At 37.3% G+C, this 16,415-nt stretch overlaps 1 protein-coding gene across 2 annotated transcripts; it reads right to left on the bottom strand.

The window, feature by feature from the left end:
• Positions 1-809: 809 nt before the first annotated feature.
• On the bottom strand, positions 810-16,161 carry LOC306857716 (cytohesin-3-like). Of its 2 annotated transcripts, none has more exons than XM_079397826.1 (13): positions 15,884-16,161; positions 9,848-9,930; positions 9,546-9,610; positions 9,367-9,433; positions 9,134-9,252; positions 7,440-7,520; positions 6,812-6,924; positions 5,725-5,873; positions 5,508-5,619; positions 5,012-5,088; positions 4,219-4,290; positions 3,926-4,080; positions 810-2,884 (listed from the first exon to the last, which is right to left on the bottom strand). In XM_079397826.1, the coding sequence occupies exons 1-13, from the start codon at positions 15,906-15,908 to the stop codon at positions 2,812-2,814; spliced, it is 1,191 nt and encodes a 396-aa protein (XP_079253952.1). In that variant the 5' UTR covers positions 15,909-16,161; the 3' UTR covers positions 810-2,811. The 2 variants fall into 2 exon arrangements, with proteins under 2 accessions (XP_079253952.1, XP_079253951.1); XM_079397825.1 differs by having other exon boundaries at positions 2,814-3,122; positions 15,884-16,155.
• Between the last annotated feature and the right edge of the window lie 254 nt (positions 16,162-16,415).

The following is a 16,415-nucleotide window of genomic DNA, read 5'->3' as shown; positions in this document are numbered from 1 at the left end:
ATAACAGTCACTTATTTACATCTCAATACCCCCCAAAAAAACCATACTGAAAACGGCTTAATATAGAACTGCACGAAATTATGAATTACTAGATTAGAGTGCACAGTACTTGCAAAGCAATAACATGCAAAATGTTTAATCTTTTCACTACTAATGCAACATGGCTCCCGAAGTACATGAGAAAAAAAAAATTTAATTCCCTCAGCTAATATTGGTATCAGTTTTTAATATGAGCAAAATGGTTCGTTTAGTGATTAAAAGATTCTGTATGAAGAAATGATGGCATCCCTTGCCACATGTTATTCAAGAAGACTCAAAACTCTAATCTTGACAAAAAGAGGTTGAACAAAGTATTTTTTAATAATTTATTTTCAATCATTTAGCTGTGGGTGTGATTTTTGTGAGTGTTTTGAATAAAAGTCTGAGGATAAACAGAGACATTTTCCAGTCCGTTGGCTCATATTTACTAACTGTACAAAGATTAGTGGAGAACACTGAATATTGGTTGGGGAAAAAAACTATGGTGTAAATACAGCATCTACCATTTACCTTGCTTGATCCCTGGTGTACACCGCCTCATCTTTCCAAGTACAGTATCACTCTGTAGCCTGTAGACTTCAAAGTGGGAGTAGCCACAATTAGGCGGTGAACTTCAATTTAGTGGCGTAAAATTAAGGGTGGAGGGCTGCAGCGATACCTGTTACAGTGAGATGCAGGACGGTACAATACAGCACAAGCAGCTCAAGAATAATTGGAGAAATAGCTGCTATGTGTCCTTCTCTTAATGAAGTCAAATCTTTGCAGAATTTCAACATAAAAATGTTTTATTAGGTCAGTTGCTGAGGTCATGAGTTCAGGGCTAATGGCTTCATTGACAGTAACGACAAACCTGTTTCATCCGAGATCTCTGAATTACTATTTACTGACGCACACAGGGTTCTGAAATACAGTCTTTAGAGCATGCTGCATATTTACCATAGAAATGTTTAGCAGAATACAAGAGACAATATTTTATTTAACTATTATAATAATATAATCCAAAAACTTTCCATAAAATTATACAGGTATTCGATTTTAAGCCTTAAATTTCAGATGGGTTTGGTGGCATATCACTATGGTTTTGTCTATGTCTTAACAGGTAAACTTAGAAAAGGGGGCCTCATTGATTCTTGAATTTATATGTCATAAATCGTATTCTCTATATTTCACTATGATTAGTTTTGCTGTCCTACATAGAACATTAAATTCAATTTAAATCATTGATTAATTCATCTTTTCGCAGTGTATCGATGAATCTTTCCTTTACACTTTGCAATAAACTATGAGAAATAATGAGTTTCATGTTTACAGAGCCATACAGCCTTCACTTAAAAGATATAAAAAATTGCATATACATCAGTTTTTAGATCCATGGTGTTTCCAAAATAGTTCAAATAATAAAAAATAATTATGGCTTTTGTGTGTGTGTGTGTGTTATTTACAAACATAGTAAAAAACAAAACAATAGGTTCACGTTGACATTATTACACAAATACAACATAATACTTATATTAACTTATATTAGCAACAATTTAAATCAAAAGCTGAATACAAACGGGTGCAGAGTATATAGTTTGCATTATTCTTACAAAGGCATCAAATAATATTAGCATATTAAGAGAACGTCAGAAACGGATTTTTACAGTATTTTATATAATACTAGGCCAATTAAAGACCTTAGAAACATAATAAATATAATATGAATCATTTTCTCTTCCAATTAATGCAACCAGTCCGGCTGATTTGGATGATAATGATATGACACAAATGAAAATAAACTCATTTAAAACTACTGATGCAATTAAGACAATATGTGACCCTGGAGCACAAAACCAGTCTTAAGTCGCTGGGGTATATTTGTAGAAATAGCCAAAAATACATTGTATGGGTCAGAATGATCGATTTTTCTTTATGCAAAAAATCGAAAGGATATTAAGTAAAGATCATGTTCCATGAAGATATTTTGTACATTTCTATATATAAAAACTTCATTTCTGATTAGTAATATGCATTGCTAAGAACTTCATTTGGACAGCTTTAAAGACAATTTTCTCAGTATTTAGATTTTTTTGCACCCTCAGATTCCAGATTTTCAAATAGTTTTATCTCAGCCAAATATTGTCCTAACAAACCATACATCAGTGGAAAGCTTATTTATTCAGATGACGCATAAATCTCAATTTTGAAAAATTGACACTTAAGACTGGTTTTGTGGTCCAGGATCACATATTTGATGACATACCATAGCACAAAAAATTATTCAGCATGAATCCCTGCCATATCGATCTATTTTCTGTATCCATAAACTACTTCTGAATTGACATCACCAGCAGTTTGGTATATTTTACAAACATTTCATCCACATTTAAACCTTACCAGAGCTTAAATTTAGACTTGACTTGAGAACGTCTCCATGTAACTATACCTGGAAATTATTGATAGCAGTTCCTGCTGTACTTACTCTATATTGACGTAGTCGAATCATTCAACACACTTAAAGCAAAGTTCTTTCTGACAAACACGCATTCAGCATCTAATTGCATTATCACCATCATTGTTTTCCCCATACAATCCATTTGGAGAGAAATATTTAGTACACATCCCTTACATTACCTCAGGACCTATACAGACCCATCATTTAAAAAACCTTGTCCTTCTTTATCCTCAGGGAGTTCATGTCTCTGTCTGTCACCTCCTGCAACATTCAGGATCCCATGTGAAGGTTTCCCCTTGAAGAGTGATTATTAAAGCCGAACTCGAAAGGTCTACAGCTCACTTTTTATTGGCCACTCGCCGTTTCCTAGTAGCCAACATGTCGTAGAAAGGATCCCTGCTAATGCTTGCCCTGTAGGATAACAACAATAAAACAAAAACTGTACAATCACAGCATAAAAATATACATCCATATAAAACAATAACAGTATTTTCTGGAAGCAGTCGACCTGATTATAAAACGATCCAGTGTTCTTTTATGTAGGGGTTGGGTGGCACAGAGTTTTTGGCAGTCCCACAGGACATGCTGAGGCAGCTTTTGATGTAAAACGCCAGGATAAACTGACCACAGAGCAGTTCCACAATTCCAGCTGAGTCAGAGGACATGTGTTAACTAGACACTTACATAGACGCCTACAGTGCCACAGATTTTCAACTACTGTACACAAATGGCCTTCAGAGACCTACATAAGACCCGAACTTCGTCTGTTTTAGGCAGGAAAACAAAGCCAGAGTCATGGCCAACAATAAGAGACTAAGTGGTCTTTGGCTTCCCTTTCTCCAGTGATAAATGCTGATTTATCTTCAGGGAAGACCATTTAACCTTCAGAGGATGTGGGTCACTCAGAATTCATTACAGTCTTGTCAGCCCTACAGTGTGAGGTTTATATATGCACCACACTGCGATATTTTATTTTGTTTCCCAGTAAAAACATACATAAAACAATTACATTTAATCCAAATTGAGCTAAGATTTTTTCAGAGTTTGAAGAATTGATTTTAGCATCTGCTCAACAATAGTATTTATTCAATTGTATTTTAAGTATAAACCTCAAAAAACTATAAATACTATAAATAAATTAGATATAAATAAAAAATGAAGATCTTAAATAAAGGCATCTTAAATAAATTAAAGATATATTATCTGAAAACAAATCTTAACATCCAGTGCAATTTAAATTGGATTAGATATTTTTACAAGACAAAAATATGTTTTTGCAGCGCACAGCCAAGGTCTAAAACACTGGAAACACTCACTTCATCTTATCAGCACAATGGCGATGTTCTATGATAAGAGAAGCCAATGTTCCTCTCTGAGCATCTGTGGGTGTGTGTGTATGACCTACAACCAGCACACATCGGTTATCTGAGAAGAGAATAATGAGGGCCTTACTTGATGGATTTGATCCACTCTTCTTTCTCCTCCGGCGTGGGTGCGGATATTCTGTAAACCACGTGATTCCCCTCCACCACCTTCCCATCAGCCTCGGTCTTGCATGCCTTAATTACCTGCCCCTTATGACTGGGGTTGTAGAGCTCAAAGCAATTCTGAAAGGTTGATGCATGAAATGGTCACTTTTACTTCTTCATTTCTTGCTGACTAACTTAGGATGACTAAATATAGGATTCTTCTTAAAGACTGACTCCAGAATATAATTTAACTGAGAGCTTGTAGTAGAAACATACTGGTTTTCTTGGTTCCTCCACCTCTCTTATACTAAGATTCTCCAGTGGAATGATCCCCCGAGGCTCTTTGTCCTGTGAACATATGAGTAACAGACCATTAATTTGTTATTAAAGCAATTAGTCTTAGACTTAATCCGCAATATGTTTCCTTTAACGAGATATGGATGGTGGAGACATTAAAAAAGTGAGGGAACTAACTATGTGCACATTAAGCAACTACTGTCTGTCTCTTGATCTAAATCTGGCACACGACTATGGAAAAAAAATGCATTATTTCCTTCCACTTTGCTGATGAGATGACACAGTGGGGAAGCTGTAACAAGGAGTGTTTTTTGGGTTTTAGTCCAAGTGCATTCACTTTGAGGTCATATATATGCTAGTTTACTCATAAACTCTCACAAAATAAATTGTTTGCATCTGTACACATTTAACATGTGCTTACTGATGACACGTCCAGCACTACACACATTTTTGACCAATCAAAAGCTCTAAAATGAAATTAATTCTAAATTCTAGCTGAAACTAACAAATAGAAAATCGTGGCTAAAAGTTCCGCCAAAACTTCAGAAATGCATCAATAGAGGAAAGAAAGTACTCAAGTCATTTCATGGAGTGTTCCTTTATTGTAAATGTGAAGCTGGTGAGAAGTGCTTGTGTCTGCTTGAGTTCTTTGCTGTTCACTTACTCGACACCCCCCCCCCCCCATCTGACCTCATTATCATTAAGACATTTTATAGATAAATCTTAAATCTATTTATTGCCCAAACAGGACATATCGAGCAGTTGTACTTACTGTTGTATATTCAAAGTAATACAGACAGTTATCTGTCAAAATGAACCACCTCCTCTTCCAGGTCTTTACTCTTCCCCCTGCAATTCAAATACAGATGATAACAAAAAATAAACTATTGGAAAAGTGCTTAAGAAGTGGCAGAACGTTTATGCTGTAAATAAATCACAGCATGACATGGGATTAGTGTAGTTCCAAAATCCATTTGATGGAAAAAGAATAAAAAGATAAAAAATAAAAACCCTTCAATGGTCTGCCAATAACAGCATTATCTGTAATCCTGATCAACACCAGAAAAATCTTTTAAAAGCTCTTTAATTACTTTGAATGATGTCACAGTAGCAAATCTGCTGTATGAGCCATAATGTAAAATAGTTATTGAGTGAGATGCTGGATAATACCACATTAAATCCAATCCATAATGAAATCAGGGGAAACACGAAAGAACACTAGATAGAGGAGCAGATGGACAGGCAAACAGATAGAAAGATATACAAACCTAGTTTTAGCAGCCATCCCTCTCTGTCCGGATTAAAGAATGTGTGAGTTAGGTCATTCCCATCGTCTTCAGGAATTTTGAAAGGCTCATTCTTAATGCTTTCATATAAATTCTATGAAGAAAAAAAAAAAACAATATGCAAATGCATATTCTATCATTACATATCTTAGTGATGAGTGTGCAGCTCTCTCCATCACAGTATGACACAGAGACTCACTCTGAGCAGCTCCTCAGGCAGATCTCCTCCCTCGTTGATGCCCCGATTCATGGATATGAACCTTTCCACCGTGGGCTTGTCTCTGACATTAGGGTTGTGCAAGCTGGTGTTGAGCATGATGACGGAGAACGAGAGAACATAGCATGTGTCTGTGGAGAGCAGAAACTTGGATCAGTGAGTCATCTCTGTAGGTCAATTAAATGGAGAATGCATATAAAGATACTAAATGATGTTTTCTCATTAAAAATTTTTATTAGTTGACTCCTAAATGATAAATTCTGAAAGCATAGATTTGATGCAAGATACAGCCCAGTTTTTAAGGTTTCTTCATCTTTATGTATGACAAAGATATTAATGCTTTGGACATTTGCAGACTCTGTTTATGAATAAATAATCATTCCCTTGCGCTTTATTTTAGTACAGTGTCTTTAGTCCATTTCTGGGGTGTTGCATTTTATACAGTCTCTAACAGTGTGTGCCAACATCTCCGCTATTTATCCCTGCAGTTATAAAGCTCAGCCCTCAGAGGACCAGATATCCTACAGATACTCAAAGTGTGCTGTAATTCAAGAGACTCGGCCCGGCATGCAAAAAGGAAAATTCTTTAATTACTCACCCTCATGTTGTTCCAAACCCATAACGCAACTACCATGTTCAAGGCCCAGAAAGGTAATAAGGACATCGTTAAAATAGTCCATGTGACTTCTGCATCAGCAGCACCATACACATACGTCGTGATACTCTCGTGAACGCGCATATTTTCATAGCTTCATAAAATTAACGTTGAACCACTGATGTCACATGGACAGTTTTAACAATGTCCTAACTACCATTCTGGGCCTTGAAAGTGGTAGTTGCGTTGCTGTCTATGCAGGGTCAGAAAGCTCTCAAAAATCTTAATTTGTGTTCTGAAGATGAACAAAAGTCTGAAAGGGTTTGGAACGACATGAGGGTGAGTAATGACAGAATTTTCAAAGGGTTAAAACTAACCCTTTAATGCTGAGTAAGAGCTTTAGGCAAATGAGGGGTTTAGGCTACAAAGAGGGGTTCAGGTAGAAGTCAAGTATACACCTGAAAAAAGTCGTACCTGTGGACTGAAAGACACCTGGGTTAAACTGGCAATATCGAGCAGCAAAGGCCTCCATCATTCGATCAATTTTCTGTGCTTCACCAGGAAGTCTGAAACTCCACAAAAACTGCCTGCCAGGGAGAAATGGGAATGACACTTAAATTTATAATGGTTATTTGATGGACCTTTACCTGAGTTTATTGTAGTTTTTCTAAATAGCAAGAAAGTAGTTCTCTCAAAGAACTGGCAGGGTTCTCTCAAAGTTCATAAAACATTCATTTAAAGTTACCTGATCTTTAATAACATTTTACCACTTAAAGTTTGCAAAGTGATAAAATGGAACATTCCCTTCATGGTTTAAACTTTATTAAAACATTTCAAAAGCTGGATGTTCAGAACATTCAGAGAATATTCAGAAATAACATTTTCATAACTTAATGGGATTGTTAGCAAAACATTATTGTTGTTAGCTGGGTAAAAATGATTGAAATTGTTAGTGATCACTGAAAATTAAAAGTTCTGCAGTTAAGTTCTAGATATACAAATACTATAGCTTGATGCCATTTCTTATAATTCCATTTCCATATTTAGAACATATAGAGGTGTTTATAGTTAAAATGGAAGGTGAAGAAAACATCTATCTCACCTCAATGCTTGCACCAGGTTGAGATCAGCAAACTCATGAAGCTCCACGAACGCCTGCAAAACCTTAATGTTGAAGTCATCTCTAAAAATAATGAGAAAATAAGGTTTAATCAGCAATAGCTATTTCCTCATTCGCTCTAAGCTCCATCTCCAGAGATACATTCACTTGTTTTAACAGAAGTCAATCAAAAAATAGAACAGACTTTATACATTTAGGAGTCAGTTCATTTGTTCAGTTTTTTACAACAGGGTTTCAGACCAATTAAAAAAAAAAAAAAAAAAAACAAGAACAATCATGTAAGACCACGTTTGGTGTATGGATATAAAAACCATAATTTGAATACTGTGGCGGGAGGAGCCAACGACAGACACAGTGGGCGTGGCGTCAAGCCTCGGAGAGGTTTTTATTAAACAATATATCAAAATAAAGTGTCCAAAGGGGGAAAAGTGTCCAAAATAAACGGGGATCTGGTGTCCTCGTCGTGCTGCGGGGCTGTGCAGGAGGGCAGTGTTCAGGAGGGAAGGGTCCAGGGAAGGGGCGGAGTCCGGTGGCCGCACGCGCTCCCCTCTCGGGGCCGGGAGCGAGTGGCGGCGGCGTCTCTTGCGCGGCTTCGTCCATCTTCGGTGGTCCCGGCGCTTCTGGGGGATTCGGCGGCCCGGCCTCCTGGCCCGCCAGCCGCCTAACGGGTGCGGCAGTCCTCCTCGACGCTCCCTTCCTGGACCCACGAGGACACCAGCGTGCATGCACGGGGGAGAGACCGGTCCCCCGAGGAGAGGCGCGTTCGGCATTTAACGGCGGCGGTGATGAGGCTCTATTCACGTCAGGTGCGCCTCATCACACGCCGCCAGCCCTGGCTGTTTCAGCGCCCCTCCTCTCTCACACACCCACTCCTGTCGGGAGCCTGGTGAAGGGCGGCGAATATGGGACGGGGTGGTGATGATGGACAGGGGGGGGAGGCAGCCGACTCGTCACAATACATACAAGGGTCTTAAAAAAACAGAGATATGACCAAAGTGTAATGAAGCAATGCACCACAGCATGCATGATTACTCAAGCTAAGGTAGAACCACATCTCCAAACTCTTTTAATCAGAGACACAATAATTACAGCTTCCAGCTCTTCCTCGTAAATACAATTAACAGTAATTGCTATGTATAGTCTATAACCACACTTTCTAGTACCAAATGAAATGGATGACTGTACAGTTGATCTTCAGGCTAGAGCATAGCCAAGACAACGGTTATCAACTTGGACAGGATGCCTACGTAGACAAAGCTATTTTTATATCTAACAACTATTACACTGTAGATCAAGCTTAGTCTCTTTTTTTGTAAACATGGCTCATGGGACAATGCTAAGCAACAAAATCTTTGCAGACCTTTATGACTACAATTACACCTTCATTTGTCTCGATATTGAGAGGTGTAGCACTGCGTGGCAATAACAATGTTTTATATCTAATCCTGTGTTAATAGATGTCAGTAAGGGTGAGATAAGGCGCCTTCATGCTGTCTGGGTGATATGCTAAATATTGTTTTGGAAACTTGTGGTCATTTTCAGCTGATACAAATGGGGAAGTCATTTCCTGAGAGAGTAGGATCTTTTATGGAAAGGCATTATCTGACCATGCACATATATATTTGCAAAGATAGCAAGACTGGTGTTGCTATACGAGCGAGAGCGATGCGACTTACCGTTCCCCTAAATAATCTCCTATGACAGTTTTGTTTAAGCCTTCGCCTTTATAGAGGAACTGTGCGATGTCCTCAGGTGTGTGCTGCAGAAGATCATTCTCCAAAAGGAATTGGATTCCCTGTAAGGATGTTTGAGATGTTAACCACTTCATGATGTTTGCTTAGGCTCAACGTAACATGACCCTGGACATCATTTTATGGTATGGTGAATAAAGAAATAGTAACAATAATACCTTTTTAGGATCCATATTGAATTTCTTTCTTCCGACAGCAATCTGCTTGTTCCTCTGAGTGCTTTTGCTGTATTGTGGTGAAAACCAATAAACTTCTCTTTTAAAATAACAAATATGAACTAATATTATCTCAATATTAAAAAAAATCGTTGTAATCTGTAAAACAAAAAGAAACATACGTCTCTCTGACACACGTTAAATGTTCGATCTCTGTCATGACTTCTGAGATCTCAAACTTTAACCGCTGCAAGAATAACAGAAAAAGTGGTTACTTAAGTTATATCACTGAAGTTAATCAAGTTAATCAATAATCTCTCTTAATATTCTTAAAATGCACGCAGTGTATAATAAAAAAACATTGAACAACCAATGACATTCAGCCCCCATCAGGTAGAACTTGTAGTGAAGGGTGACATGATAAATGTCAATCACTTAATATATTAATGATTTTAAAAGATAACGGCTACATGAAAGCAGATACCTCAATGTCATCTAGCAGCTCTTTTTTCCTCCGTCTAATGTTGGACAGTTCATCTCTCTCTTCAAGTGAGAGATCTTCAGGCACTGTTGAGAAACAAATGTGACATTAAAATGGTGCATCATCTAATAATAATAACCAAGAAAATTCTACAAGACATCCAAAGAAGCTGTATACTAAACAGCTATATTCCTGACCTAAACTCAAATCCCAAAGTGCTGTGACAAATGTTTTTTTTTTTTTTTAATAAAATTAACCTTGGCAACCCAAAACCTTGTACTCAAGAAAGAAGCTTTTCTTTTAGGCTGGAAACTGAATATTTTATGTATTTCCTTCAGGACACCTACGGTATGACTCTGAAATGTTCAAGACCTTCCATGATCAAAGTCATGCTGCAACTAAATACGAGACTATGGCCTGGTTTCACAAACGGGGCTTAAGCCTAAGCCAGGACTACACCTTATTTAAAAGTTAGATCTTTTAGCAACTTTTACAAAAATGCCTTAGAAGAAAACATTACAGGTGTGCATCTTGACACAGAACAGTGAAACTGACATATTTTAAGATATGTCAGAGCAAGATGTTTTCAGTTGAGACAGCTCAAACATGCATTTTAGTCTGGGACTAGATTAAGCCTTGTCTGTGAAACCGGGGGTATAAACTGATCCAACTTTACAACATTAAGGTGCCCAATGAAACACAGAAGGTTACAGTAAAGAAAACATGTATTGAACATCACAAACTCCTCTGTGGGTGTTATACAACTCATTTGTAGACGTTTTATACGTTTAGAATTAAGTCACATAGGACCATAATCTCCTGAATTGATTTGATCATTTTTCAAAACTTTCACAAGTAGGAGAGTGCTTTGGATGAGGACCTCAGTTGCCTGTGGCTCAGTGCTTGTAAATGTGGACAATATGAGTACATTATGTAATTGCACCTTAGGCGCACCAGGATTAGACAAGAGACGGGCTAATAAGAGGGGCACGGGGGAATTTCCTGCGGTTGTCTGGTTCTGCCTTATGACAATGGAGAGGAAGTTGAGAATGAGTGCATGAATCAGGGTTCAACCTTAACAATAACATTATAGGGTGATTCATTGCAGTCATTCTGAGCTTTTATACTGAGTGCAGTAGTCTTTTCTCAGTCTTTTATTATTATATAAAAGCCATACTAAATCTTAATGAGGAGCCATTTGTTCATTATGCAACAGGGTCTGGTATGGTCAAATGTAACTAGTATGGAAGAAATGGAGTAAAAATAGAATATTCCTTCAAGATATGAACATTCTGTGCCTCTAACTTGCCTGTGGAATTGGCAAAAATCAGTAGAACAGAAGTAAATTCCCTTCTCATGAAATTAAGCCACAATGGCCCGAGGCTCATTGTGAAAATTAGTTTGTCTTCATCAAGACATTGCACTGATTGCCAGGCATTATTCTTACCAAGTTGCTTTCCATTTTATTCATATCAACCGTAATGCTTAATTTTTGAAAAAAAGGAAAAATAAGGAACACTAAAAACATCCGTGGCTAGTGATGGCATCACCCCCCTGCACCCTGTCTTGTGGGAAAAACAGAATGTTGACTGCACGCAAAACTGCCAATTCAAAAACTTCATTCCATCAGCATGAGTGACACTTTGCTTAGAAACTATTACAGCTGCAGAAGGGTCTTTGAATTCAGTAGAGCCTAATTTAGACAAAATTCTATGGAAAAATCACATATACGTTTGTGGGAAAAGATGAGTTGGATGTGTTGACATTCTGTGTGCGAATACAGATATTAAACACTGCATCCTGGTCTCAAACACCCTCTTTAATCTACACACTGGCCTCAATCCCTCTAACTATATCGTATCCTTATTCTCAATAGCTGCATGGGCCGCCAGCTGCTCTAAATCCACAGGCTTACCCATTGATATTAACCACACACTCAGACCAGGGCCCCCAACACAGGAAGTCTGCTGCATACACAGATGTGAGTTAATGTATCTGTCAATCATGATAATGAATATATTACAATAATATAGCTGATAATTAGACCTCTAGTACCAAGCTTCAGAGATGATATGGGCCTGGCATGTGAGATTGTTTTTCTTATACTGTTTTTGACAATGGTACACTTAATACCCTGTTTTTCAGAAAGAAGGATACTTTCATTACGGTTTACCAGTCAGACAGATGGAATGGGCAGAGCGCTTATCTCTATTCAGAAGAGGAAAAGAAAGTTGCTTTCTGATCGGTGTGTGATTCTCTTTATCCTCTTAAAGCCCCCTGAATGTGTTTATTTAGCAAATGATAGTATTAGCTAAGAAACATTTGGGATATACCACAACATCTGCTTTCATATTCCCAGTTTTGGGGTGCGTTTTGATCAGATGAAGGTAACAGTCCACTATTGTAAAACCAACAAACCTGGACCTTTTTTGTAAAGATTATATAAAAAAAAAAAAAAAAAAAATGCCACCTTTTAATAAAAGTTTAAAGGTTTGGGGTGATTTTTTAAATACTTTAATTCAGCAAGGACACATTAAATTCATTAAAAAAAAAAAAAAAGCTATCTATTCATTAAAACATTCTGAACAAAACGTATCAGGGTTTACAAAACAACTTTGACAATCAGCATATTAGAATGATTTCTAAAGGATCATGTGAATGATCTGCTGCTGAAAATTCAGTTTTACCATCGCAGGAATACATTTCATTTTAAAATATATATAAAAAAAGGAAAAATACAGTTTTTACTGTGTTTCTAATCAAATAAATGCAGCCTTTGTGAGGAATTTGTGAGTATCAGAAACATTTTAAAAAATCTTACCCACTCCAAATATTTGAACAGTAGTGTATAAAAAATATAAAAAATAATTATATAAAATATTTAAAAATAAAAGATTGCATTTTCAACTACGTAAAAAAAGTTATACTAATATATATTTATTTTATTTTTAAGCATATCTTCAACATACAGGTGTCAATGAAAAAACACTGTCAGGATATTGATATTCCTAACAGAACATAAAAAGGCTCTGTGATTCAACAAGCAAAACGATTCAATCATTAAACATACAGTAATTCAAACTGAAACAGAGACCAAATTTATCTTCTATCAAGTCTATCTTATGTAATACCCGCATCCTCCTTAATGTTTCTTTCTTTTAAACCTGCAAATGATAATAATGTAATGCCCAAGAATGCACGGCTGCTGAATACTGCATTCCTGACATGAAAGAGATGGGGCTCTGGGACGGTCCTGACTCAGTGGGTGGAAAACTGGACAAGGGTCCTTTGTACTAGTGACGGTTTGTTTTTAAATCACCTGCCGGGACAAAATGTTTTGACAACCCCATCAAAAACCTATTTAGGTTTTTAACTTTCCCTTTTAAAACAAATATGAAAATATTTGCATTCAACAACAATAATTCACCCTCAACTCATTCAACACTGTTCAACTGGTGCTATAGCTCATAAAGTATCTTGGATGATTTAAGACTTTCTTCAAATCAAATCCATATGTGACACTTAGACTACAACAAACACACTAAAAGCTCTCTCTCATTCTTCAGTCTCATCCACTCACAATAATAAGGATGTATCCACATGATAAATGTTTGAGACCATCTGTAATATTCACAGATTAAACCTCATATCAAAATCTCAATCGGCAGCAAACACAAACATCAAATCTGTACTCATCATGCCTCAGATCCATCAGTATTCAGAACAGATATTACACAGCAGTGAAATGAAAACACAACAATGTTTTTGATATAATAACATGGCTGACATTGTCTTGACCTTAAGCAGATTTGCCAGGCACGGTGTCCTTCAGATCTCTGCTGGTGCAGTCACACCATTGATGAGGTTTTGACCACTGACTGTGTCATGCCTGGTGCCAGACGGCTCCTCAGGAGAGCCTGGACCAGACACCGGTGGCATCAGACGCAGACAATGTTAATGAGTGCCAGGCCTCACTATCTCTCCTTTAATCAGTCTGACAAAGTCTGCCTCTTTGGACCTTAGCTACAGACAAAGCAATGTTTTAAAAATGTGAAAAGGCCATAAATTTGTGGTTCTGATAGAGACTGTTAAGAGGGCTGTCCTTGACGTCCTATCAGTTTTTCTTTGCAGTCAACCATCTGCCACAGAAACGGAGGGAAAATGGTTTTCCATTTGGTTTTTCCCACGGTAAGATAAGACAAATAGCCTTTGAGTCCAACGCTTTGAAGTTCTCAGGATCATGATAGAAGAGGATCTGGAAAGACCTAGTGAGCTAATGGTACCTTTACAACTCTGTGCTTTCTTGTTCTTGTAGACATTCACAATTGGTCTTTGTCAGATAAAGTGATTAAGGCTGTAAATCAACATAGTAATGAAAAAGGCTCTAAAGTGCTTGAGATGTCTGGCTTTTAGGTCTCTGGTTTTAGGTTTCTGTTTCTGTGTTTTTTTACACCGATATACCAAAACAACTCTCAGAGCATAACAGCCACAAACTAAATCACTACCATCTCCGCTGTCTATTCAGATCCAATATATAGTAACTGTAAGCAGAATCACAGCAGAAAAATCATCGCAAAAAAGTCATCTTAAAGCCCGCTGGTGCTTATCCAAAATCAAGTTCTGTTATCTTTCCAAAATAGTCAACACAATAACCCATGGACCAGAGGCCTATAATCAGTATACTGTTAAGGTATGTGTCAAATATAATATACATTCAGAACAAAAGAAATCAAAGAAATATTCCAGTCCCTTAAAAATGACCATGGAAGCCATGCACTACTACTACAGTTTTTTGTAACTATTCTAACATGAAAATACATGAATACCTCAAATAGTGTAAGTAACTGAGAAATATATATATACACATATATCCATCATCTCCATCTCCAACACACTTGCCTGGAAGTCTAGCGAGCCTGAAATGAGTCTCAGCACCTTAAACAGCTAATTAGTGTTGGAGCTAAACTCTCCAGGACAGTGGCCCTTCAGGAACAAGTTTGGACACACCTGCGCTAGGTCAGTGGTTCCCAACCATGTTCCTGGAGCTGACCCAACACTGCACTGCTTGCATGTCTTGACTTGCATTATCAAACACACATGATTCAGGTAATCAGCTCTTTATTAGAGACTCCAAAACCTGAAATAGATGTGGCAGACAAAAGAGACATGCAGAATGTGCAATGGGGGCTCCAGGAATGTGACTGAACTTATTTACTCCACTCCATACCAGATCAGTCTGTAAAGTTTCTCTGTGACAATGATCATTGCTGTAGCTTCTTTTGATTTGATTTATTTTATTATTATTTTTAAAGCTATATACAAAATAACAGCTTTTTTCCCTTGAAACATCTGTTATTTTAAAGCAACATTACTCTCCCAATTGATGTCCTAATTGAATGTCAGCACTACAGTAGAGTGCAATATGGCACTCAATTGATACTGTTGAATTCAATAAGTAGTATTTTCTAATTAATAAACTGGTAGACTAATTTATACGGTGCTCCTTAAAAAATACGAGCACTTGACTAATTAAATGCCTCATGATCCCTCTTGGCACCACAACTGTACTCATAAACATCTCGCGAGCTACTTCACAGGATCTCACATCAAACAAACTGACGACCTACATATGAACGGCTCCAGCAATAAGTCTAAAGCGATGTTATTTTCATTAAAACAGTGCCAACACATCCACAGTAAGAACACTGTAAGTCATGTCACGTAAAAATGAAACACCATTTATAAAAAGCAAAATGTTGAAGTGTAAATAAAGTCATTTCTCTCATCCAATCGCTGATTAAAAGTAAGAAAAATGTCACATTAAAGTTTATTTTTTTCCTCCCCGTTCAGTGCTGATGATTGATGAAATATCCTTCACAGTGACCAAACTGAGTGAGCTGTCTATCTAGTGCTGGGCATCAAAGCGCGTTCAGAACCAACTGCACGCGCCTGTTACGCTCAAAAATGCCGCCTAGGTAGGTTTGGAGACAAACCAGAGACTGACAGCTGTTTGTGCTTGCGAATAAAACAGAAACCTACCTCGGTTGTCTTCATCCATGTTCATTCTGCGAAGAGACTTGATGTAAATAACGTCCTAGTCTTAAATTACTACCCTAATAATATAACACCGGTCTGTGAAACACAAAATTACTAAATCATACACACTGAGCTCATCGTAACCCAGTTCAGGAGCGGCTCTAAATGTCATTCGCATAATCCATAAATTGCTGCATAGATGAACATAAATCCTGGTGAAATAAATTAATATGCAGACCGCTCTCCGCCAGCTCCCATTCGCCTTCATCCATAGAACGACTAGTGAGAAGAAACAGCTTCATTTAGCCAACAAACAGAGGCTCCGCCCACCACCATACTCTACGAATATATGACCGATCCTGAGTGATTGCATCCTGGTCTTTACCTATTCTAAATAAGTCGTAGATCAGAAGAATAAAATGAAAATATTAAAATAAAAATCCGACAGAATTCATTGTAATGTCCTATTTCTAATGCAGGCTGTTGGTGTTAGCTGAGAAAAACATGAAAAGCATGAAAAAAATTAATAAATAAA

This window comes from Barbus barbus (genome assembly GCF_936440315.1).
Source record: "Barbus barbus genome assembly, chromosome: 38".
Lineage (NCBI taxonomy): Eukaryota > Metazoa > Chordata > Actinopteri > Cypriniformes > Cyprinidae > Barbus > Barbus barbus.
The sequence above is the reverse complement of the archived record's forward strand: the minus strand, read 5'-3'. Positions and strand labels throughout refer to the sequence as shown.